At 35.4% G+C, this 26,908-nt stretch overlaps 1 protein-coding gene across 1 annotated transcript; it reads right to left on the reverse strand.

Moving 5' to 3' along the window:
* Window positions 1–9,233: 9,233 nt before the first annotated feature.
* LOC136203874 (probable polygalacturonase At3g15720) lies at window positions 9,234–11,505 on the reverse strand. Its single transcript, XM_065995093.1, has 9 exons — window positions 11,365–11,505; window positions 11,107–11,250; window positions 10,803–10,949; window positions 10,480–10,509; window positions 10,169–10,376; window positions 9,974–10,055; window positions 9,752–9,860; window positions 9,542–9,655; window positions 9,234–9,467 (listed from the first exon to the last, which is right to left on the reverse strand). The coding sequence occupies exons 1-9, from the start codon at window positions 11,503–11,505 to the stop codon at window positions 9,234–9,236; spliced, it is 1,209 nt and encodes a 402-aa protein (XP_065851165.1).
* Between the last annotated feature and the right edge of the window lie 15,403 nt (window positions 11,506–26,908).

Consider the following 26,908-nt stretch of genomic DNA (forward strand, 5'->3'; position numbering starts at 1 on the left):
AGGACCGTCTTCAACATGGACGATAGCAGCGCTCCGGGGCCAGATGGTTTCACTGGTGCTTTTTACCAGGCCTTTTGGGATATCGTCGGGAGGGATGTAATAGCAATGGTCATCAGCTTCTTCACCTCGGGAACCTTGACTCCGGGTCTGAACTCTAGCAATATGGCGCTAATTCCCAAAATTGAAGGGGCTATGTCAATCGAACAATTCAGACCGATAGCTGAGCAATTTTAGTTACAAAATCATTGCCAAGATGGTGGCGGACAGGCTTGCTAAGGTTGCCCCCAGGGTGATCTCGGATAATCAATTTGGTTTCCTTCTTGGTAGAAACATACACCAATGCATTGCACTGGCGTCAGAGGGAACAAACATGTTGAACAAACGTTGTTTTGGCGGGAATATGGCCCTTAAAATTGATATCCGGAAAGCTTTTGACACGCTGAATTGGAACTTTCTATTGGCCGTGTTAGAGGCTTTTGGGTTTTCTCTACAATTTAGAGACTGGATACTAAACATGCTCTCATCCGCTAGAATATCTATCCTGACAGGGTCGGCTACATCAGGGTACTTCAGATGCTCTAGAGGAGTGCGTCAAGGGGACCCTCTATCCCCCCTACTTTTTGCAATCGCAGAAGACTTTCTCAGTCGGTGGCTGCTCCGGCTTTGTGAAAACGGTGATCTTATGCCGATGGGTTATTCCCAATCTTACAACTTCCCAACCCACTTACTCTACGCAGACGATGTGCTGCTCTTCTGTAAGGCCTCCATCGCAAATATGAGAGCTATATGGGATGCCTTTCGCCTTTATAGTTCTCTATCGGGTCAAAATGTCAATTGGGAGAAATCCGAACTATTCATAGGAGCCAACATTTCAGGCAGGCGCAGTTCACGGCTAGCTGGGCTAATAAACATGCGCAGAGGTTCGCTCCCTTTCAGATATCTGGGCATCCCGCTATTTATTGGCGCCCCAAGAACGAGCCATCTTCGAAGCCTTATGGACAGAATTATTGCACAATTTTCCAAATGGAAAGGGGACACCCTCTCAATGGCAGGTAGAGTCGCTTTGGTGAATTCGGTTATAAGCGGTAGCTTCGTGCACTCTTTTATTGTCTACAAATGGCCGATGGCATGCCTTAAGCGGCTAACAAGCTGCATTAGGAATTTTGTGTGGACAGGCTCTATTAACCGGGAGAAATTGATTGTGGTTCCTTGGCGGATATGTTGCCGGACAATCCAAGAAGGTGGACTTGGTTTAAAAAGCATACAGCTCCTAAATAAGGCACTGCTAGGCAAACTCGCATGGGGATTGATTCAAGGTAAATCCTCTTGCTACAAGCTTTTGCGCTCTCGTTTTCTTTGCGCAGGTAGAGCGCGGGATGTGATTGTAAACTCGACAATATGGTGTTCAATCAAAACCTCATATTGCACTATCGACTCAGACTGCTTTTGGTGGATCGGGAGACGATCAGCTCTAAATTTCTGGAACGGAAGATGGCTCAGTCCCCCTGTGTCCGTCCAAATGAATCTGCCTCCAAAAGAACAGCGTCGTCTTACGAATGGGATTGATGATTTCTTAGGAGAGGCGAGCTGGGGACGTTTACCAGTTCTCCCTCAAGATTTGCTGACACGGATAAGAAAAATAGGCCGCAGCAATAAAGAGGAAGACGTGTGCGTATGGAAGCCATCGGTAAAGGGGGACTTTACCTCAAGACTCTTCTACGAATGGCTCAGGCCGAGGGGGCAGATAGAGCCGTGGAGTCGATTCATCTGGGGTAAGAATATGCCTCCGTCGAGATCATTGATCTGTTGGAGAGAAATGCAAGGTTACCTCCCTACTCATGACAGGTTACGGGCCCGTGGAATGCACATGGTCTCTAGATGCTGTTTGTGCCAATCGGCAGAAAAAACGAGCCATCATCTTTTTATCGGATGTACCTTTGCGTAGGAGATTTGGAGGGCGGTCAGCTCTCTCTTTGGCCGTTGCATATCAAGCTCACCGATAAACGAGCTTATACTCTCAGCTGCTAAACAAAAATTTGGAACCCAAGTAGCAACCTTATGGTCAGCAGCTACGGTTAATGCTATTTGGGTAATCTGGACAGCCCGTAACAATTGTATCTTCGAAGGAGAAACGCCCAGTATCTTTCATTCGTTACGCAGGTTATAGAATGCAATTAGGGAAGCCTCTCATGCAGGCATTGGCTCAACCTGGAATTCAGCCGTAGAGATCAATCTTTTAAAGGAGCTGAACATACGCAAACAGATACGTAAGTCCCCGCGTATCATTGCGGTCAAATGGCAGACTCCTCCCACGGGTTTCATCAAGGTCAATACCAATGCTTCAGTAGTCGACAGTCCAAGTCAAGCGGGCTATGGAGGAATTTTCCGTGATTCAAATGGAGATCTCGTTGGTGCATTTGCCTTTTCAATTGATCGTGTCTACCCCTACATAGCGGAACTAAAAGCTGCAATTTTCGCTATAAATAAGGCTGTTTCACAAGGCTGGGATAAGCTTTGGGTTGAAAGTGATTCAGTCTATGTGGTCAGTATCATCCGAAGCCGCTCGGTGGCTGTGCCATGGATCCTGAAACAAGAATGGTCAGACTGTTTATGGAAATTAGATTCTTCAACCGTTGTGGTTTCACACATCTACAGGGAAGGTAACCAAGTCGCTGATCTGCTATCCAACTACGGTAGAACGACGACGGACCCAATCTGGTGGGACTCTCTCCCAGATTTCTGTTCCTCTGCCTTTTTTTGTAATCTAATCGGGCAACCTATGCACCGATTTGTTTAGTATTTTGTGCTGAATTTTTTTGTTCCTTCTTTCTATTTTAATAATATCGGCACTGGTCTCGGGCAGGTCTTTAGGGGGTGCCAACATAGTTGGGATGTCCTTCGTCCGGCCTCACTAGATGTCTACTTTCAATTAAAAAAAGTGTCCATTTATGGGGAATTGATACAGATTAAAGACGAATGTGATGATTTTGATTGTAAATCAACACAAAGTTTCTTCACTAGCTAAACTAGTAGGAGATAATCTCAAAATATAAGTATGATAAGCTTACTTTCAAAGAGAAATATTATTTGATTAATAAAAAGTTGAGCATCCCTAGAAACTAGTGGGATTTAAATACTTTCCCTAATCAAAGATTATGGATGTGAATGCCCCTACTAGGGTTACAGTAAAAGAGAGATCAAAAGCGTAAGATGGGTAAGTGGCATAATAGTAAAATTGAATGAGTGGTAGAGACAATAATAAGGACGATGTCTGCTGGTGTAAGGCTTGTCTCCTTCGTAAGGACGTAATGCTAAAACTCCTTGGAGAGAAAGTAACCCTAGTGGATACGCCTACCATTGATTAGCCTACCATGGATTCACCTAGGTAAGCTTTCGCCAAAGGTTCATTTTCCCATTAGGTACTTTGATTCGACCCATGATTCTTTGAGCACTAACGGGAGCATCTGCCAGGTCTGGGTTGTATAAAGGACCTAGATAGGATGTCCTTATCATTCACTCTTTCTTTGAAAGCGTTGGATCCCTATTCGCTAATAGCAATTTCGGACCTATCTGGCTTCCACGGACTGAGATCATGTATATTGAAGGTTAGTGACATCTTGGCTAGCCAATTTGGTAAGGCCACATGATAAGCATTGGCATTGATCCTCTTACTCACTTTATATGGACCGTACCTTCTTGATCGAAGTTTGATGCTCGGGGCGCTGACGAGTCTTTCTTTGCTTAGGGAAACCATCACTTCATCTCCTACTTCAAACTGAAGGTCAATTCGGTGTTCATCCACTTTGGCCTTCAAGTTATGGTTTCATTTATCAAGAGTCTCGTTTACCTCTTGATACATCTGCATATCCTCATTCGCCAACTGTTGGGTGATCACATTCCCTTTATTCCCCTTTTAGAAAGTTTGCCACATCCAGAGTGTAATTAGGGACCTTCGTATATACCACTTCAAATGTGGCTTCCTAGTTCTGAATGTATCGACCCATTATGAGAAAACTGTGCCTGAGCTAGAACCAAGTCCCACATCCTAGGCTTGTCCTTACACTTGCTTCTGAGTAAGTTCGCTAGGGTCCGTTTAACCATTTCTTTCTGACCATCAGTTTGCGGATGTGCGGCAGTACTGAACTTTAAAGTCGTATCGAAGAGCCCATAACGTCCACGAAAAGTGGCTCAAAAACTATGTATCTCGGTTTGAAACGATACTCTTTAGTACCCTGTGTAATCTTACTATCTTGAAGAATATTTTGGTGGTGGATGGGGCATCGTTCGTCTTTTGGCAAGGGATAAAATGGGCATCTTGGAAAACTTGTCAACCACAACAAAAATGGAATCCATGCCCCTCTAGGTTATGGGTAATCTGACGATGAAATCCATGGATAAGTCTTCTCATACATTCTTTGGCACATGTAATGGTAAATGTAGGCCGGTGTTGGTCGTGTGCTATGTTGCACGGAAACGGAAACAGAAACAGAAATGATATGGAAACGAGGAAACGGAATTTTTGAAAAACATAGGAAACGGAAACGTGGGAGAAACGTGTAAATATTAAAAATATTGGACCATATTTATAAATATTAAAAAATATAAAACATAAATTATAAATACATAAAATAATTATTGATAAAAAATGTAAAATTTATAATTCCATAATTGTAACTAAAGATAGTGTAAAATAATTAAAATAATTACTCCACCATTAAAGTTAAATTCTTTAGGTTAAAAACATAAAAAACAACAAAAAGTACACCTATATAGTGGAGGCTTCTAGAATATCTTTATCTAAAATAAATTACATTCACAGCAACAGCCCAACCAAACACGTTCCAGAAGCCTCCATAGACACACAAAAAAACAGAGAATTAAAACTCAGACCAGACTCAATTTGAAGAAGAAAGGACGATAGTGACTCGAAGAAGAAGAAGAAGAAATCGGAGTACCTAGACTCAAATAAAAAGAAATCAGAGTTTCATTTCAGTATAGATTAAAAAATAAACAGAGTTTCCAGAAACCTACGTTTTTTCTCAAGTCGGAGGATCGTTTTCAATCTCCAGAAAATTACCAATTGGAGAAATTATGTGTGGTAAGTATTCAAAATTTTGGAAACGTGTTTCAATGTTTCAGTAATTACAGAAACGTGCCCGGAAACGTTTCGTTTCCGTTTTCGGGCGTTTCCGTTTCCCACATCTTATGGAAACGTTGAAACGTTGGATGCAGAACGTTTCCGTGCTTCATAGGTCGTGTGTTCCTTGGCGGTTTGACAAATGTAACATCGCTCCACCAAATAGGCGACACCCTTTCTCTGTTTTTTTTTCTTCTTCTAAATTACAGGAGCATTTTTTTTCTTTCTAAAAACAACACATATATGATGGGACTATTTAAAGCGATATAAGGATTTTTGTATTTACAAACGCCTTGACGCCGAGCCGGATCAATAAAACCAGGAGGTTGAACCATATAAACATCCTCATGTAAATCGACATGTAAAAATGCATTCATGTTGAAATACAAACCAGTTAAGTGCAATAGTCAGAGCAAATACAAGACGTAAAGTAGTGGGTTTGACCACTGGATTGAATGTATTGTTGTTTGACCGTATAAATTTGATTTTCTCTTTCTTAATACGTAGCAATTTCTACTTCCTCTTTAAAATTTCTTTTTATTTGACAACAAAACTGAGCAAAATTTTGGAGTGTATGTTGAACGAGTTGGTATTAAGCAATACGAACTCTATCTTATTTGAGTGGGCTGTTTTATCCTGAAAGCCACCAGATTATACGACTTCTTACACTGTCAAAAGGTAGTTCCACAAACGTTTGAAAGAGAGCGAGCTCATCACTGACTCATCCCAAATTTGTATTTTTTTTTTTTTTTTGTGCAACAACAAGTGCATTTCCACTACAAAAAAATGGCTTTAATAATGGGAGAAATAGTTATTAAAAATACGAATACCCTTAGTAAAAAAACTTTTAATAAGTGGAAAACCCACTTATGGACCTCTTATTAAACGTTGCCTTGCTAATTGTTTTTCATAACGGGAATGAGTCCACTTATTAATAACTAATTATATAACAAAAAAAAACCCTTATTAAAACATATTCAAAAACAAAAATCACTTATTAAAACCTATTTATAATTGATAAAAATTCCTCTTAATAAAATAATTACAATGACAAAAAAATATCATTATTAAAATATTGACATTACACCCATTTGGGTTCCTAAACTAAAGCTTTAAAGTCACTTAGAACCTTAAACTATCAAAATCATCAATTAGATCCTTGAACTAAGTAAAAATCAACAATTAAGTCCCAAACCTATCTTAAAATTGGAAACTCTGACTATTTGATGATAGAGACTGTAATAATCTTTGTATTAGTTCAAAATGAGTTTGGGGAAGAATGTCTGAAACTGCTTAACCGAATTATTATCCATGAGTACTCAATTGAATATTTTTTGTTTAGAATTTGGGCTCGATTAATGATTTTTAGCTAGTTCCTGGATCTGATTGATGATTTTGATAATTTAGGGTCCTAATTGAATTTGAAGATCCAAATGGATGTTATGCCTAAAATATTTATAATAACTAATTTTTTTTGTTATATAATAATGAACAAATACTCAAGTTAAATGGCTACTTTTTTACAATTAAATCATCACAACATAAATTAACCATAAAAAACTACCATATAATAAAGATTGAAAACAAACCATACAATATTTACAATATATATCTACTTTTAATATGTTCACAAAAGTTGTTTGTAGAGTTAGTTTCATCGAGAGATAGAAACAAATTTTCTATTTACTTAACAAAATATATCCAAAAACCTGTTTGGATTCTAATCTCTATCTTGAACCCAAAAGATAGAGACAAATTTCCTATTCACCTTAAACTAGCATCAGCATGCCATTTACTCCATAACACTGACCCTATGAATCGATTAAAAAAAATGAAAGAAGCTAGTACCATGAGGCCCAAAGCTGCCTTAACTTCTCACTGCAAACCAGAACATATACCACCATAAGTTTCTCTTTCTCTGTCTCTCTACTGAAACAAAACCACATATCCTTACATTCACAGTCAGAGCATCAACAGAAAAAGTGAGAACTAATACATACCCTTAATTTGCTTTTGTTAATTTCACTTGTCTGCAATAGAAAATAAGGAGTCAAACACTAATTGAAGTAAAATTTGGGCGAAAACTCAAACATTGACACTGTTTCAAAAAGTACCTGTACAAAACCCAAAGAGTGTGAGAAGGAGGCAGATCACAGCAAGGGATTGAGCAGAATGAAGTGCAAAGCATGGGATTGGAAATGACAGAGTGTAGGTAGCATTTGCTGAATTGGTTATAATTTCCATAAGTAACAGCCAAGCTATTACTTTAATTCTTTACTGCTGAGTTATGTTTTATCTCTTATTCTGGTGAGGCTTGTAACAGCCAAGCTATTACTATTTACCACTTGGTATGCCTTAGTTTTCCACCAAGCTTTGATCAATCAACAAGTTTTATTGTGTAAATTAAATAAGCCTAATCTATAATCTTCATCCTATGTAGCTCTCATCTTTACTTAGTTGTTCATGTTCAACTCCCACTTTGGGGATGGGGATTTTCAATTCCTACAAGTGACGTGGTCATCTTATGTATCAAAAAATACTTTGGTTAGTTTTGGCATCCATTTTTATGTATTTTTCTACTGTTTATTTGACTCAGTGACGTGGTCATCTTATTAGGGTTGTTAGGAATAGGTGATGCATAGCAAAGGCGCATAGGTGCATTCTTTAGTAGGTACATTCTTTAGATTAGCTTGATGCCTTTTATCTTGTTTAAGATAGAATAGCACTTGACATATCTATCTTTAGTATTTAGGTATTTTTCTCTAATAGGCACTTGTATGAACAATTTCATTGCCAGTTTATATATGTTCTTTATTCTCAATTTTTTCCATGAATAATCTTTGAATCTTATGAAGCTTTATAGAATATGTATAGTTTCAGGCCACAAACAAATGAGACAGCTCAAATATATATAATTTCTTGTTAATGATTCTTGAATTCTGTTTTTGTCTTCCTCATGCCCTCTTTTAAACCAATTTGCAATTTCTGTCTTAACTCAGGCCTTGTTATGAAACTTGAAAAATCTAAATTGTCATGCATGTGTTCTTTATGCTTGCAAAACCCAAAATGATGAAATTGTTGACCTTATTGATATGTTATGGTACGCGCAAACTAATTATTTATATATTTTTTAGTTTCTTCTTATTTGTGTATTATTGATTCATGAATATATTTATAGATTTCAATGAAATTTGATGTGAATTTTAATATTTTAATCATTAAATAATTATGCATTTATGTTTTAGTTATTGTTTTACTACAAAGGAACACTCTTGGATCCAAATTTAATGTTCTGTTTTCGTGCAAAATATTAATTTTAAAATAAGAACATTATTCAGTTTACTGAAGGATTGAAAATATTTTTGAAGCACAGTTGGCTACATTTTATGGGCTACCGAGTAGTCTGTACATTACCACAATTCGCTATATGGCAACGTTTGGAACTAAATTGTAAAAATAGCCATTAATCAGTTACAATCCAGCGAGTTACTTACTGAATAAATTCAACCATTAAGAAAGGCAATGCCTTTAGGGACATAATTTCGACAGAATTCGATCCCCAACATCTATGATTTTCGACTGAATTTGTTTTTATAATAATCAAATGGGACTATCAAGATTGGAACCCTCTACCACTTGGTTTAAGCTCTAATATCTAATTAAGTATCTAATTAAATCAAAACTGAATGATTAAAGTTCAAGAATAGTTTTTTTATTCTTGGTGACAAAACTGAATTCTTAAAGACTTTGTATATTCTTGGTGACAAAAGAAGAGCTATTAAGACACTAGATAAACATTTATTAGGTGTTATCAAAAAGTTGATGAACCAAGGAATCAAAAAGTTGATTAAACTTAAATAGTGCCTGAACTTATTAAACTTAACTAATTAACTCTTAACTTATTATATTATCATAATTGATATCTAAAACTAATTACAAACTGAATTAATAGTCTTTTAAACTTAATCACAATCCTATAATCCAATACTAATAATGACCAAAAACTAGGCTGATCATTTCAACCAATTTCATATGAAAAGAAGAAAGGGAAAAAAAGAAATGAATCATGAGTTAAATATAATTGAACAACATAGTCTTACATAGATTTTGAAAGACAAGGTACAACAGGTATAGTGGAGGTAGATTTTCCATTAACATGGTTACAAAAGGCATGAATCTGCTTTCCCGGGTTGGATGAGCTTATGTTAATATGATCCATTATTATATTACCACAACCTATTTTATCACAATCTAATGTAATTGCTTGCTTGCTTGCTGATGTTCCTTTAACTCCACTATATATTATTCCATTCACTTTTACTGCTACACCCTGCATTAAATAAAAAAGAAATATTTATATATATATTAATAAATTAAATCAATTTTAACATAGTTTTATTATACCTTTTCTGCACATTTGTGTCCGTTGCAGTAATGTTGATCTATTATGATAGGGTTTTTAGAGTTATGAAGTATGATATCCCTGAATGAAATCTGATTAGCATGCCCTGATCCTCCCTAGATGGACCAAATAAATAAATAAAATATTATGTTAAATCTAAGTTATTAATTATTTATTATGAATTATTGATTATGAATTATTGTTATACTTACCGGCCATGTTTTGATTCTTACACCATTTTGAGTATTAAGGAATGTACAATTACGAACATGAACCTGGTCCACTATGTCCTTCACTCCGCGGTCTCCTAAGCTCCCTACACTATATATTTCCATATCCAAAAAATAAAATAGATAAATTCGTAAGCAACAAATCATTTTCATTATTATTACATTTAGATAATTTAGTGTTTTTAGTAATATTTTTCTACTAACCTAATTCCATGACCTGGTCCACATGTAACTTTGGTGACATTGATAAATGAGCAGCCTCCATTGATAGCAATACAATCATCACCTGTCACCCCCAAAAAAAAAATAACAATAATTATTATTATTAATAAAAAATATCACAATCAATTAATAATATATTTCATGAAAACAAGTAAAATAATTAAATAAAAGAATTACCAGTTCCTATAATAGAATCGGAAATATGAACGTTGTGTGAAAGAGATAGATCAATTCCATCAGTATTGGGGCTATTTTCAGGAGCAAAAATATTAATATTATAAATAGAGACATAATTGCATCTATTTAATCCAATATGTGCTTTTGGACTGTTAATATATTTTAGTCCACTTATTCCAAGATTGTTGCAGTTTCGAAACTGCAAGGCCTGCATCATTAATTTGAATTTTAATTAAATTTAATTAACATCTATGAAAATAAATGAACATAATAAATTTTCATGTATTCTAATTTTCTTTTATTTTGTTTACCCGTGGTTTCTTGCATCTGCTCATGATATCCTGAAAAAAGAAAAAATAAATAAATTACATATATACAGCTTTAACATCCACATGTTCTTACTTTCGTTTTTAGGTATTGATAAGAGTTTCTTTTTATAGATTTTATTATGTGGAGCCAATATTGCTCGATGTTATGTTATCTGGGTCAAAAACCAAGTTGGCCGTAAATTATAATTAATTTACTTTTACAGTTTTTATGCTAAGAGCATATATACACTTTCCAATAACCTGAAGTTAAAATTGATTTTACCTCTATGTATTATAATGAAAAAAAATAAAAAAAAATAAATAACCTGATTAGTCCACCAAGTTGAGCCGTGGCCATCAAACGTACCAGATCCATCAAGTGTAAGACCATTTACACCGTCGAACAGCAGCCAAAATTGAGCGTTGCAGCTAGGCCATTCACCACCACTGGGTGCTACTATTTTCCCTATAACCTGTCACCAATTTACTTTTCAATAATTAATCTGAGTACTCGATCTCAGACTCAACAGACACGATTTATTTGTTATTATTATTTACTGTGTTTTCTTTTTCTAACTTAAAATGGCTATTAAATGTTTAGTTTATAAAATAATAAAAATAAGCATATACCTTCATATGGATAGCCTTAGACTTGCAAGGGCCTTTAAATATCAAAGGCTTCAAAAGAAATATTCCGGGTGGCACTATAAGAGTTGGTATATTTCCTTTCTGTTCCTGTGCTTCACACAAGCCTCTCCATGCATTCAAGAAAGCCTTCAAAAATAAAAATTAAAAAATATTAATATTTTGTTGCTATATAAAATTTGAGAAAAAAAAGTTATTATATAATAGAAACAATTATAAAATAAAAAAATCAGAAATAATTACATTATAATTATCAGTTTTTCCATCTCCAACTGCTCCAAAATCTTTCACATTAAACATAATCTTCCCATCCCCAATGCTTACTAAATTAGATGTAACAATTAAAAGTACCCAAATAAAAGCTTGAAGTATTAAACCCTGCATTTTAATTTTAAGAAATAAGTAAAACACTAAAATATTCTATTACAGAATGAAGAAATAGGATCATTTGCTCATATATATAGGTGATTTTTATATACTTGTTCTCACTCATTTGACTTTCACATTTTTTAGTTGGATTTCTTATGGATTTAGTTTGGTTCCTAAAATATAAATTTCCTGAAATTCTAGTTGGATTTCTTATAATTCAGATTTTATTATATTTAATTGCATATTATACTGCTAATAGGGATATAAGCATATATACAATGAATTAAATAGGTTAAAAAAAGTTGACTGTACTGAGATATCTTATGGATTCTGAATGCCACAGATTAATCAGAAAAATTCACCAGGCTTGGTAAATTTTGAGTAAACTTTTCTCTGCAGAAACAATCTTTATAGTTACCAGTTTCCTTATTATATAGGATTCTGTTGGATCAATGATATTAGATTATGTAACCCAAAAAAAATGATATTAGATTATCTGAATGGAGAAACTCTAACTATTTAACTTAACATTGATGTTAATTAACTAGTAAGAAATAGGATCATTTGACTTGTTACATTTTTTTCAATCCAAATCCTAAAATTATAATTGGATTTCAGATAATTCAGATTTATTATATTTAATTACATATTATACTACTAGTAGAAATATACACGTAGCAATGAATTAAATAGGTTAAAAAAAATTCACTTTTGAGATATGTGATAGATTTTAGGTATGCAACATTGTTCACTGAACTTCAAAATTCACTTTTGAGATATGTCTCAATTTGAGATATTAACTCAACTTCAATTTGTCTCGATCAAATCACTCAACTTTGATTAAAAAACATGGAAATGATGACATAAGTGATACGTCAATTGGAAACAACTCATATTGCTAAGGGAATGACACATGACATCCAATTGACGTATCACCCATGTCATTATTTCGATGTGTTTTGATCACTGAAATCATCATAGTGACCTAATTGAGACAAAACTCAAAGTTGAGTGATTTTATTGAGATAAATTGAAGTTGGGTGATTATTTTGAAACAACCATATAAGTTCAGTGACCAATGATACATTTAACCCTAATATTAATAAATCTATCAGGTTTGCTACTTGCTTTCCTAAAGCAATATTAAAATGTTAGTTTTTGTCCCCCATTGATTATTTAATAATATTTGTCCCTTGATATATCAAAATTAGTGAAATACAAAGACTAACATTAAAATTTGGCCGTTAACACTTGAAAATGAATTTTTTTAAGAATTTGATGATATCTTAAACATTTTTAATTCTTCAATTTTTTAGTTTTGAATTAATTTAGATAGAAAATAAGATTTCAACACAGAAAAATCCCAGACATAGGCCTAAACTAGCAGACTCTTTCATTCTAATGATAATTTGGTCAGCCTTTTGGATTCAATGCTTGAAACTACACAAATTGCTGCCCTGACATGATCTTGATATATTTGCTGACGTTATTTTTTTGCGCCAATAGATTTGGAACCAAATTTAGTGTGAGAAATATCAATGACGACATAACATTTACCAACAACTTAACAAGGACAACAGTTGTAGCTATTAACAAGAACTAGTAAATCTACTGGATGCTTGCTTACCAACAAACCATATGGCGTCAACATATATTTCATGGGTATATCGTCGATAACCATGATTGCCAACGAAAATATGACAATATTGTCCTTCCAACATTGATAAAATTCGGTTCATTATTAACTTCTTGTTGATTCAACTTGGATCTAAGTAGCATTCTTGCTATTGTTTTTGTCCTTCCACTGCAAAAGCAACATCAATTGAGTCTTCCCTTGCCTTTATTGAATCTGTGCATATCACCATTAGTGATTTTAATTTGGCCTATTTTAATTTATCACTACTTGATTCTAATAAAACCTCAATTGCTTTGGTTCCTTTCCCTTTTTTATGTGCGGGTGGCAAGTACATCTGCACCAGGATAGTGAATTGTATTTGACAATAAAGTCACAACTTCAAATAAGCTTTATTAGGTCAGTGAGAAAATGCTGCAGGAATCAAATGAGCTGTTCTTCTAACATTGAAGACAACACAAAGGAGCTGTTCTTCCCACTGTGCAGTAACTGGAGGAGGGAACAAAAAGGAGGTTTTATGTCATAGGTCTACCAATTCATTATAGCATGGAAAACATTGTTAATTGTATATGATAAACAGATGATAGATAGTAAGTCTCAATGGAATGCAGCAAGATTTTCTAACCGCATCTCATTCAAGAGTGACAACTTCTAACGATAATACTAGCAAGAAAGATTTTCTAACGGCGTCTTTCTGCAACATCTATTGAACTGGTAATATCATGGTAAAACTCAAACGGTTTGGAACTAGAAAAGCAAATTGCAGTCATTATTACTATAAAGGACTCACCAAAACTACCACATTACCTCCCTTTGATGAATCACCATCTTTCTGCAACATCTAATGAACTCGTAATATCATGGTAAAACTCAAACCCTTTGGAACAACAACAACGAAACAATGAGCATGTTTGAAAAGCAAATTCCAGTCATCATCAGTACAAATGACTCACCAAAACTTCAACAAGCTCCACAAATGTATGCTTTGAAATCGTATTTTCAACTTCTTTAATATAATGATGGTAGCATTGCAAATGTAAATTCTTGTAACTTGGTTACAGAAAGTGTGATTCATTCTTGCATTTTAACAGTAAATCTCAACTCAATTTAACGCATTTTGTAGGGAAAGTCGAAACAACAACAACAACAAAACAATGAGCATGTTTGAAAAGAAAACACTTCATTGAATTACTAATTTTAATCAGATGGGAAATGCAATATAGTTTAGACATTAAGCAAAATCTCATAATCCAATAAGGAAATAAATGGAGGACAATACATCCTCCTAAACTACACAAGAATACGAAGTGAAGTACTAAAACCAAACATGTGATTACCATTGAATCAATATGCTACAACTAATAAGAAGTCTTTTTTTCTAGTGACATAATTGTCCTTTAGATGAACATAAACACTATCCTAGAACACCGTCCTAGCACATTTGGACCGCCTCAACTCCTCCTCCTCCACAAGGGCTGTAAAATCAACCTCAACGTCAACATCAACATCAAAAACATCAATAGAAGCATCAAAATTGTTTTCTTTATCAAGTAGAACAAGGGTAGGCACATATTTATACACAGAACTAAATATGAATGTACTATGCTCTTTCACATTCATCAAATTCTTAACCTCCTCGTTGTTAATATTGTGTGAAATGATGCATCCACTTTCTCCAACTACTCCAACTCCAGATATTGGACTCAATAAAATCAACACTTCATCCTTATTTCTGAACCCCAACACTAGTGAATAATAGAGTTCTAATTTTAGCATTGCTAACTAGATCAGTGATTCCAGAAGTTTTATCAGTATAGTCCCGTTGATGCACAAATAATTGTGTATTTTGGGTTTTAAGATTGAGATTGAGATTGTGATCAGAGAAAACCATGATTTACAAACGCACCTGCACTGGATAACAGACTTCACTGGCAGCCTGGATAATATCTTCTCCGTCAACACTTCATCTGGTAAACAATCCCACATCCTCTCCTTAACTCAATTCTACCGCCTAAGTTAATCAGAAACTGATCGAATCTATGTGGAGTTTTTATACCAGACAGAGGGTTTAGTATTTGATAGATACTAAGATAGTTAAGAGGATAAAAAGATGGGATAAGATAGGGATGTTCAAAAACCGAACTGGCCGAATAACCAATTGAACCGACTGAAATTTCTAATTCGGTTCGGTTTTTCATTTATTTGTTTCAGTTCAGTCTTGGGTATTGAAAAATTTCAGTCAGTTCGGTTTTAAAATTTTATAAACCGAATAAAAACCGACCGAAATAATTTCATGCGTTATTATTATTTATTAATTATCTTATCTGATTGTTAATTAGGTTTCAAAGTCTTTAATTTTGGTTGTTGTTAAACATAGCCCCATGAAAGGATGAAAATACCCTTTGAGGTGGGAAATGGGGAAAAAATTCCTCTCTCGGCAAGCGGGCGTGAGGTAATCACGCCCCACCACAGGGTGAGGCGTGAGGTAATCACGCCTCACCACAAGGTGAGATGTGAGGCTATCACGTCCGTACCTACGGTGGGACGTGATAGCCTCACGCCTCATCCTGTGGTGAGGCGTGATTACCTCACGCCCGCGTGAATAATTCCCCAAAAAAATTGGTTGTTGATGATTGTGATAAAAGAGTACGGCATTTTAACTCGAATTACCCTTTAACAAATAATTCTGCGTGAATAATTCCGCGTGAATTAACCTTTTAGAAATAAAAATTACGGCATTTTAACTCGGATTACCCTTTAACAAATAAAATATAACAACATAAACATTAAAATAAATTAATAAACATAAAAGAGTACATATAATATCAAAAGTGTTAAAATGTAATAAAAGAGTACATATAATTACGGCATTTAGTTCGTCCGACGCCACGCGTCCATAAACTCATACATCTCCCTCCTAATGAGTGGAGTATCCTCGTCAGATCGGTGGGTAGCCGCTCGTTGGGTGATACGCCAGAACCAACTAACCCACTGCAAAAAAAATATATATTAAAAAATAAACACATGTAAACTAATATTAAATAATAAGAAACTTATAAATTCGTTGTTGGCCCGAGCATACTGGACCGGTCCATCCTGTGGTGCATGAAGGAGATGAGGATGCGAATATCGCATGTACCAGTCCATGTAAGCAGCATCACAGGCAGTGGGATCGTATCTAACTGGCTGACATCTCCTCCGATCAATGCCCCGAGCCGATGGAAATCTCTACCAGGTATCCTCAACTGTGACAGAGGAATGCGTGAGCCTGCACGATAGAGACTTCCATGGTCATACTGCTTTATCAGGTCTAATACGCTCAGCTGGGATAGACTGAGTATATCCGACCTGTCGCAACGCTCGATCTGGCATATACGGCTCGACAATGTCTCTACACCGTATCCAACCGGCGTAGGACACTCGAAGCTGATCCTCACGGCTACAGGACCATAAGTCAACCACGTCACCTGCAATAAAATAATACTCAATAAATAATAATAATAATATACTATAAATAATAATTAAATTAATACTAAAATTTTATAAAATATTATAATACTATAATTAATTATAAAATTTTATAAAATACCTCGGCTGCCGTCATACGGTCCAGCTGCCCACATATGGTATCTAGTCGGGCAGTCGTCTTTCCTGGTACCCCGACCTCCCATCTGCATGCACGGGGACGGTCAGTTGGGATCCTGTGAGGCAGTCTATGCGGCCGGAACACCGGAAAATACTCGTATATCCACACCTGTAGTAGGGTCAAACATCCGCATATACCAGAACAGTCTCCTCTGCTCACTATCCCCAGCTGCCGATATAACGTGGCAAGTGTAGCAGACCCCCATGAAAATCCAGCCGCCCCTTGAGTGACGCACCAGAAAGCCACACCCCCAAATTCTGACATGCTGTAGCTCTGTTGTAGCATGTCAGAAACGACCGAAGCTCTCCTCCCAGCATCCGTGAAGCAACATGTCCTAGAAAACTAGGAATCACGGAACCATCAATGGGGCCACCATCCATCGGTCTACTAACAATCCAGCTCTGGTCCTCACTAGCTTTGGGACGTTTGCTGGTCCCTGAAATATAAAATTATACTAAGAATATAAAATTATACTAAAACTATAAAATTATACTAAAATTATACTAAAACTATAAAATTATAAATTATAAATTATACTAAAATTATACTAAAACTATAAAATTATACTAAAATTATACTAAAACTATAAAATTATACTAAAACTATAAAATTATACTAAAACTTAAAAATACCTATACTCGCAAAGCGACCACCTCTACGCTGGGTCGGTTGTCTGCCCTGGGTCGGCTGCTCATCGACATCCTCACTCTCGCCATCACCACCAGCTGCAGAATGTCGCAGTACCTGGGCTACCACCTCCAAGTAGTCCTCCACAGAATCGCTAGCAGGTTCTCGGTCATCAAAATATGTCGCCCCCTCTGATCCACGAATATCGGGCTGATCCACAATCGGACCCCTCCGCACCTGCTCCGTCGCAGCCCCTCTCCGCCTATGACCAGATATATCAATACCATGCAGTCTCGTATGCCGTGGTGTATCCTCCTCGTCGTCCATATCTAGACGACAAGTAGATGACGGGATGGATTCCCCCCGATAGTAGGCCGCTCCGTCTATAAAAATTACACTAAATTAATCTAAAAATTTAACATATAAATTATAATCAAATTAATAACAAAATTTTACATATAAATTATAATCAAATTATACTAAACATTTAACAATTTAATTTAAATGTAATTTTAATTTTTTTTTTAAATACCCATCGGGCGTATGAACATCACGCCCGACCTATGGAACGGGCGTATGGACATCACGCCCGTCCGGTGGTTCGGGCGTTTGGCTATCACGCCCGGACCACTGGTCGGGCGTGATGTTCATACGCCGCAACCACCGGTCGGGCGTGATGTTCATACGCCCGACTGCGATTCCGGTGTGATTTTAGAAACGCCCACAGATTCGAAAACAAAGCTTAAATCCAAAATAAAAAACCGTAAATCTTACCATTTTCTCTTTCCCTTTACGGCATCTGTCACGATCCATGTTTTGGTTCAAAAACTAGTCTGGATTAGATCGAAGAGTGTATAGGTTTTTTGAGAGGTTTTGTGTTTTTTCTATTTTTGGGCAAAGGGTAGTTTGGTCTATTCCCGAAGCTAGAGGTATGAATAAGTGGCTAGGTATAATAATTCATTTAATTTTTTAATCAAATTTAATGAAAACCGATTCAGTTTCCTTAAAAACAGAAGTTGTCAAATTCCTTTCGGAAAACTGAACAGAAGGTTTGTGTAAAGCAAGCAATAAAGATAGGTGCTTGTCTAAAGCCGGGTAAGAGGCCCAGAAGTTGTCAAATTCCTTTGGATTTCCGAATCACCAAGCTTCAATTCATCGTACCAATTAGTTATTACAAATCAATAGCACAATGAAAGGTATCTTCTTTATAAGGATTAAACTAGATATTAGGTAAAAAAAATTAATTGTATAATAGTTTATTTATATGCTATATATATTGTTTTAGTATAATAATTTATAAGTTTTATATTATATAGTTAGGTCACTATTAATTTGTTTTATGCATTTGAGTTTACTATAGTTATATTCCAGTTTTCAATAGTTAATTTATTCAATATAATTATTTTTTTAAACAATTGAAAATTTTATATAATTTTTAATATAATTATCAATACAAGTTAATTAATATTTTAATATAGTTTTCAATTCTTGCTTTTAAAAACCTAAATCAGTAAGTTGTTTACGGTAATCGAATTGATTACTTCGTGTAGACATTTATTCCTTACTTCAACATAAACAGACCTGTTTAAAAAAAATAAAATTAATAGACTTAATTTTGATATAAAAAATAATAAATAAAAAATAAATAAAGAAAGACATGTATGGGTTGTCAAAGTCTTGGTATGGGGACTGTTTTTTATTTGTATGTTCAAAATGTCAAAGTATGGGTTTAGTTTTTAACTAGGAAATAAATGGTGCCATTGGTATGGTACAAGTAATATATATATATATATATATATATATACTTAATATTTAGTGTATGTTGTGTAGAAAAAAAAAGGTGAAGTCTTTAACCTTTTGTATCATATGTATTCTGGAATGAAATTAATTTTTCCATAAAGTAATCAGTCCCTCTAGTCTAAAAATTGGTATCAGAGCCATATTACGAGAGTCAGTCTTCCGCCAAACAAACCCTATAAAAAATGTCAGACGGTCTCAAACTTCCTTATCAATACCCTCAGCTCACCAAAACTAATTATTCAAGTTGGTGTATTCGAATGAAGGTGTTACTTGGATGTCAAGATGTCTGGGATATTATCGAAAAAGGCTACATAGTCCCAGGCAACGAGGCAACGTTGACACATGCAGAAAAAGATACTCTGCAGAAAAATCGCAAAAGCGATCAAAAGGCGCTTACTCTCATCCATCAAGGTTTGGATGAATTAATGTTCGAGAAAGTAGCCGAAGCTACCACCGCCAAACAAGCGTGGAAAATCCTACGAGTTTCTCTTCAAGGGGAGGAGAAAGTTAAAAAAGTTCGTTTGTAGATGCTGAGAGGAGAATTTGAGACGATGAGGATGAAAGAGACGGAGACTATTAGTGATTACTCATCCCGAGTAAAATCTATCGTAAATCAGATGCGGCAGTATGGAGAAAAAATTGAAGAGTCCAGAATTGTTGAAAAAATTATACGATCACTACTACCAAAATTTGATTACATAGTGGTGGCTATGGAGGAGTCCAGAGACATCAGCAAAATGTCCGTTGATGAAGTTGTAGGGTCACTACAAGCACGAGAGGAGCGGTTTGAGAAACGAAGAGAAGATTCTGCAGAACAAGTATTAGCAACGAAGACTGTGTTTAAAAATAGTGAAAGTAGTCAGTCTGGCAGAGGACGCGGAACTAGAAAAGCAAATTGCAGTCATCATTAGTACAACGGAATCACCAAAACTACCACACTAACTCCCTTTGATGAATCACCATCTTTCTGCAACATCTAATGAACTCGTAATATCATGGTAAAACTCAAACCCTTTGGAACAACGAAACAATGAGCATGTTTGAAAAGCAAATTCCAGTCATCATCAGTACAAATGACTCACCAAAACTTCAACAAGCTCCACAAATTTCTTGCAAAGAACATGCAACCGACCCATTCTGAAATTTATAAGGAATGTATGCTTTGAAATGGTATTTTCAACTTCTTCAATATAAATGATTCATTTTTGCATTTTAACAATAAATCTCAACTCAATTTAACGCATTTTGTAGGGAAAGTCGAAACAACAACAACAAAACAATGAGCATGTTTGAAAAGAAAACACTTCATTGAATTACTAATTTTAATCAGATAGGAAATGCAATATAGTTTAGACATTAAGCGAAATCTCATAATCCAATAAGGAAATATTTGTACTTTTCTACATGGGGAAAAAAATGGAGGATAATACATCCTCCTAAACTACACAAGAATACGAAGTAAAGTACTAAAACCAAACATGTGATTACCATTGAATCAATATGCTCCAACTAATAAGAAGTCTTTTTTTCTAGTGACATAATTGTCCTATAGATGAACATAAACACTATCCTAGAACACCCTCCTAGCACATTTGGACCGCCTCAACTCCTCCTCCTCCACAAGGGCTGTAAAATCAACCTCAATGTCAACATCAACATCAAAAACATTAATAGAAGCATCAAAATTGTTTTCTTTATCAAGTAGAACAAGGATAGGCACATATTTATACACAGAACTAAATATGAATGTACTATGCTCTTTCACATTCATCAAATTCTTAACCTCCTCGTTGTTAATATTGTGTGAAATGATGCATCCACTTTCTCCAACTACTCCAACTCCAGATATTGGACTCAATAAAATCAACACTTCATCCTTATTTCTGAACCCCAACACTAGTGAATAGTAGAGTTCTAATTTTAGCGTTGCTAACTAGATCAGTGATTCCAGAAGTTTTATCAGTATAGTCCCGTTGATGCACAAGTAATTGTGTATTTTGGGTTTTGAGATTGAGATTGAGATTGCGAATGTAGTTTGAAATGAAAATTGGAGTTGTGATTAGAGAAAACCATGATTTACAAACGCACCTGCACTGGATAACAGACTTCACCGGCAGCCTGGATAATATCTTCTCCGTCAACACTTCATCTGGTAAACAGTCCCACATCCTCTCCTTAACTCAATTCTGCCGCCTAAGTTAATCAGAAACTGATCGAATCTATGTGGAGTATTTATACCAGACAGAGGGTTTAGTATTTGATAGATACTAAGATAGTTAAGAGGATAAAAAGATGGGATAAGATAGGGATGTTCAAAAACCGAATTGGCCGAATAACCAATTGAACCGACTGAAATTTCTAATTCGGTTCGGTTTTTCGATTTATTTGTTTCAGTTTCAGTCTTAGATATTGAAAAATTTCGGTCATTTCGGTCAGTTCGGTTTTTAAATTTTATAAACCGAATAAAAACTGACCGAAATAATTTCATGAGTTATTATTATTTATTAATGGATAAATAATTTATTAGTCCCCTAGTTTTTACTTAACACACTGTTTAGTCCCCCTATTTTGAAAAACACATTTTAAGATCCCTATTTTTTACCAATATTAACCCTGTGGTCCTTTTATCTATTTTTTTATATTTTTAACCGAACATATCTTAGCTTTTAGGACAACCACAGTACAATACAAGTTGACCATGTTACTCTGTTATTTTATATATGTTTATTTATGCTAAAATATAACGGTTACAAGTCTAAAAAAACTAGACAAAAGGACCAAAGGGTTAATATTGGCAAAAGATAGGGACCTTAAAATGTGTTTTTCAAAATAGGAGGACTAAACAGTGTGTTAGGTAAAAACTAGGGGACTAATAAATTATTTACTCTTTATTAATTATCTTATCTGATTGTTGATTAGGTTTCAAAGTCTTTAATTTTTTAATCTAATTTAATGAAAACCGATTCAGTTTCTTAAAAAGAGAAGTTGTCAAATTCCTTTGGACGCACTAGCCCGTTTTGGCGTCTCCGCCTCTACTTTGACTTGGTGGAGCTTAGCCCCTGAGTTTTGCAAGTCTTACATTTTTTACGATCTGTGTAACGTTGCTCATTTACGATTTCTTTAATTTCTCTCTCTGTACTCCATACTATTTTATTTTCTTAATATATTTGGGTTTGGCTAGGTTTGCGCGGGGGGTGCCAACATAGTTGGGATGTCCATTTGCACGGCCTAGCCACGTCCCAGCCTTTCATTCAAAAAAAATTCCTTTGGATTTCCGAATCACCAAGCTTCAATTCATTGTACTAATTAGTTATTACAAATCAATAGCACAATGAAAGGTATCTTCTTTATAAGGATTAAAGTAGATATTAGGTAAAAAAAATTAATTGTATAATAGTTTATTTATATGCTATATATATTGTTTTAGTATAATAATTTATAAGTTTTATATTATATTAGGTCACCATTAATTTGTTTTATGTATTTGAGTTTACTATAGTTATATTTCAGTTTTCAATAGTTAATTTATTCAATATAATTATTTTTTTAAACAATTGAAAATCTTATATAATTTTTAATATAGTTATCAATACATGTTAATTAATATTTTAATATAGTTTTCAATTCTTGCTTTTAAAAACCTAAATCAGTAAGTTGTTTACTGCAATCGAATTGATTACTTCGTGTAGACCTTTATTCCTTACTTCAACATAAACAGACCTGTTAAAAAAAATTAATAAACTTAATTTTGATATAAAAAATAATAAATAATAAATAAATAAAGAAAGACTTGTATGGGTTATCAAAGTCTTGGTATGGGGATTATTTTTTATTTGTATATTCAAAATGTCAAAGTATGGATTTAGTTTTTATCGAGGAAATAAATGGTGTCATTGGTATGGTACAAGTAGTATATATATATATATATATATATATATATATATATATATATAATATTTAGTGTATGTTGTGTGGAAAAAAAAGGTGAAGTCTTTAACCTTTTGTATCATATGTATCCTGGAATGAAATTAATTTTTCCATAAAGTAATCAGTCCCTCTAGTCTAACAAAGTGGTATCAGAGCCATATTACGAGAGTCAGTCTTCCACCAAACAAACCCTATAAAAAATGTCAGACGGTCTCAAACTTCCTTATCAATACCCTCAGCTCACCAAAACTAATTATTCAAGTTGGTGTATTCGAATGAAGACGTTACTTGGATGTCAAGATGTCTGGGATATTGTCGAAAAAGGCTACGTAGTCCCAAGCAACGAGGCAGCGTTGACACAGGCAGAAAAATCACAAAAGCGATCAAAAGGTGCTTACTCTCATCCATCAAGGTTTGGATGAATTAATGTTCGAGAAAGTAGTCGAAGCTACCACCGCCAAACAAGCGTGGGAAATCCTACGAGTTTCTCTTCAAGGGGAGGAAAAAGTTAAAAAAGTTCGTTTGTAGATGCTGAGAGGAGAATTTGAGACGATGAGGATGAAAGAGACGGAGACCATTAGTGATTACTCATCCCGAGTAAAATCTGTCGTAAATCAAATGAGGCAGTATGGAGAAAAAATTGAAGAGTCCAGAATTGTTGAAAAAATTATGCGATCACTACTACCAAAATTTGATTACGTAGTGGTGGCTATGGATGAGTCCAGAGACATCAGCAAAATGTCTGTTGATGAAGTTGTAGGGTCACTACAAGCACGAGAGGAGCGGTTTGAGAAACGAAGAGAAGATTCTGCAGAACAAGTATTAGCAACGAAGACTGTGTTTAAAAATGGTGAAAGTAGTCAGTCTGGCAGAGGACGCGGAAGAGGTCGAGGAGGAAATGGTAGAGGACGGGGACGTGGCAGAAGTCAATGCAGAAATGAAAACGGCAACAACAACAACAATGAGAGAAGCACTCAATTCACCAGAGGCAGAGGAAGAGGCCGAGGACGCGGTCAAGGAAGATGAAACTGGAGGCCGAATGAAGGACGTGATAAGTCCAATATTCAGTGTTATAATTGCTCCAAGTATGGTCACTACGCGGTAGAATGTTGGAGTCCGCCTAAGGAGGTAGAGGAGACTGCTAATAATATTCAAGATGAGGAAGTAACTGGCATTGTGTTACTTGTTGAAACACATTTCCACAAGATTTTGATTTGACAAAATCATCCATGATTAAGAGGCAGTTAAATTTAAATGCTTTGGTTTAATTGTACTAATGTGTTTGTTCAATATTGAGTGCAAAAATATATATAAAGTTAAACAGGTTAAAAGTCAGCATAAGCCAAAGCTGAGTGGAACGGAACTCAGCATGAAAGAACAGAAGCTGAGTGAAGTAAAACTCAGCATCAAGAGCTTCCTTCGAGGTTGTCAGAACGAAGCTGACTAAACTAGAAGACTCATTCAGAATTATACAAACATAACGAAGCTGACTAAGAAGAAACTCAGCATGGAAGTTGAACATTCGAAGATAACGAATGAAGCTGAGTGACAGTCAGGACAGCATGAAGGATCCGTTTACAAAAGGACAAAGTCTGCCAATCTTCTGCACCAATAATTGAAGCCTCGAAAATACAAAGAAGACTAATTCCAAGAATCATGGGTCAATGGATTATTGGTAAAAGACAACTGGCACAAAAAGACAAGTCTGATGCAAGAAGACAAAACCTGACGCCTGAAGAAAACAGAGGAATGGAATGGCGGAACAGACTGAAGCTGACCAGAAGTTGTCTGCTAAAAGAGTCGTTTTGGACTTAACGGCTAAATCATCTCAAATGATCCAATCTTCAGAAATTCATCTATAAAAGGACAATGATAGTTCTTGGATCATTTGCCGAAGTATCAAAAGAAAAATACAAGAGAGAAAATCTTGAAAGCACTCAAATACAAAAAGATCTTACACCAACTTTACTATTCTCTATGTAAATGCTAGATTGATTGTTTTGTAATCATCTAAGGTGTTCTTTAGTTGAAAAAGAACAAGTGTGTGATCAATAGGAATATTGAGAGTATTGAGCTGAGTACTTGGTTGTAAGTATTCAGTAGTAGAAAAATCTAAGTGCTGGGTTGTAGTACTTAGTAGGAGCTAAGTAGACGAATAGAGGACGTACTCTTGCATACTCACTGCCTTGTAAAGGGTTTGTGCTCTACCTTGAAAGAGCTCAGTATTGGATTGAAAATCCCAGGAGGAATTGGGGACTGGACGTAGGCAGAGAGGCCGAACTAGGATAAGTCGTGCTGAGTAACTTCTAAACTCTTTCTCTCAATATATATATATATATATATATATATATATATATATGTGTGTGTGCATGTGTTGCTTGTTGTATTTACTCAGCTTATAAATTATTTAAACTGAAACTGAGTAAATCTGAGTGCTAAGTTGGAAGCTGACCTTCAAGTGTCAATTCCCAACTCTCAAGTCAAGCAGTCTTAGTCAGCATAGAACTAAAACTGTCTGACTAGTCAATCGCCCGTGCTGGCCAACACGCTGAGTTATCAAACTCTTAAAATAACATTAAGTCAGCATAATTAAAAGCGAAAAAGTTACATTAGTTCCTAACCCCCCTTGGAACTAATTACTAGGGACCAACAAGTGGTATCAGAGCCTAAGCTCACTACTCAAAGATCTAACAATCTTGAGCTGATCCCGAAAAATGGGTGAAAATAGCACTCGTTTCCTTCCAGGAAATCAAACAACACAGATACTCCCTGAGGGATTATCAATCACTAGACCTCCCCTATTCTTTGGGTCAAATTATACATTCTGGAAGAATAGGATGAAAAACTTTATTCAAGCCACAAACATGAGTGCATGGCTTGCAATTGTTCAAGGTCCACATGTGCCATTCAAAACTGTTAACAATGAGAAAATTGTTAAAAGTGAAGCTGAGTGGACAGAGGATGACCTCAGAAAATTACAAAATAATGCTTCGGCTATCAACATGCTTCACTGTGCTTTAGATGCTGCAGAATACAATAAGATTTCAGGTTGTGAGTCAGCACAGGAGATCTGGAAGAAGCTGGAAGTAACTTATGAAGGCACCAGTAAGGTCAAGGAATCCAAAGTGAACCAACACATGCGATTGTATGAGCTGTTCGAGATGACTGACAATGAGGACATCTCAGCAATGAATGCCAGGTTCACCAATATAATAAATGAGCTTAAAAGACTCGGTAAGAATTTCACTGAAGAAGAACAAGTGAAGAAGATCTTACGAAGTCTTCCCAAAAGCTGGCAAGCCAAGAAGACAGCTGTAGAGGAAGCTCAGGACCTGACCACATACAAATATGATGAGTTGATCGGTTCCTTGCTGACCCATGAAATTTCAATGAAAAACTTTGAAGCTAAAGAAAAATCTGAGGACAAGAAACAGAAATCACTAGTGATGAAAGCTGACTCCACAGAAGCTGAGTCTACTGATGATGAGGAAATGGCCATGTTTACTAGAAAAATGAAAAAGTTGTTCAGAAGAAATGAAAGAAATAGTAAGCGGCCATACAAGAGAGGAGACAGATATAAAGCTGAGTCCAGTGACACCAGATACAAAAAGGACAGCTCCAAGCCTGTCACGTGTTATGAGTGCCATCAAACTGGGCATATTAAGTCAAGCTGTCCTAATCTGAAGAAAGATAAGAATGGAAGCAAAAAGGCAATGGTGGCCACGTGGAGTGACAGTGATGAGTCCACATCATCTGAAGCTGAGCAAAATGAAACAGCCAACATA

Source organism: Euphorbia lathyris, chromosome 8 (genome assembly GCF_963576675.1).
Source record: "Euphorbia lathyris chromosome 8, ddEupLath1.1, whole genome shotgun sequence".
Lineage (NCBI taxonomy): Eukaryota > Viridiplantae > Streptophyta > Magnoliopsida > Malpighiales > Euphorbiaceae > Euphorbia > Euphorbia lathyris.

What these genes read in the sequence shown, in the direction of transcription:
- LOC136203874 (XM_065995093.1), bottom strand. Translation starts at nt 11,505, where the DNA reads ATGCAGGGTTTAATACTTCAAGCTTTTATTTGGGTACTTTTAATTGTT. An exon ending in CAACTTGGTGGACTAATCAG is followed by an intron (nt 10,510 to 10,802) that starts GTTATTTATTTT and finishes TTCTTTTTTCAG; the next exon opens with GATATCATGAGCAGATGCAA. An exon ending in GGACCAGGTCATGGAATTAG is followed by an intron (nt 9,861 to 9,973) that starts GTTAGTAGAAAA and finishes GGAAATATATAG; the next exon opens with TGTAGGGAGCTTAGGAGACC.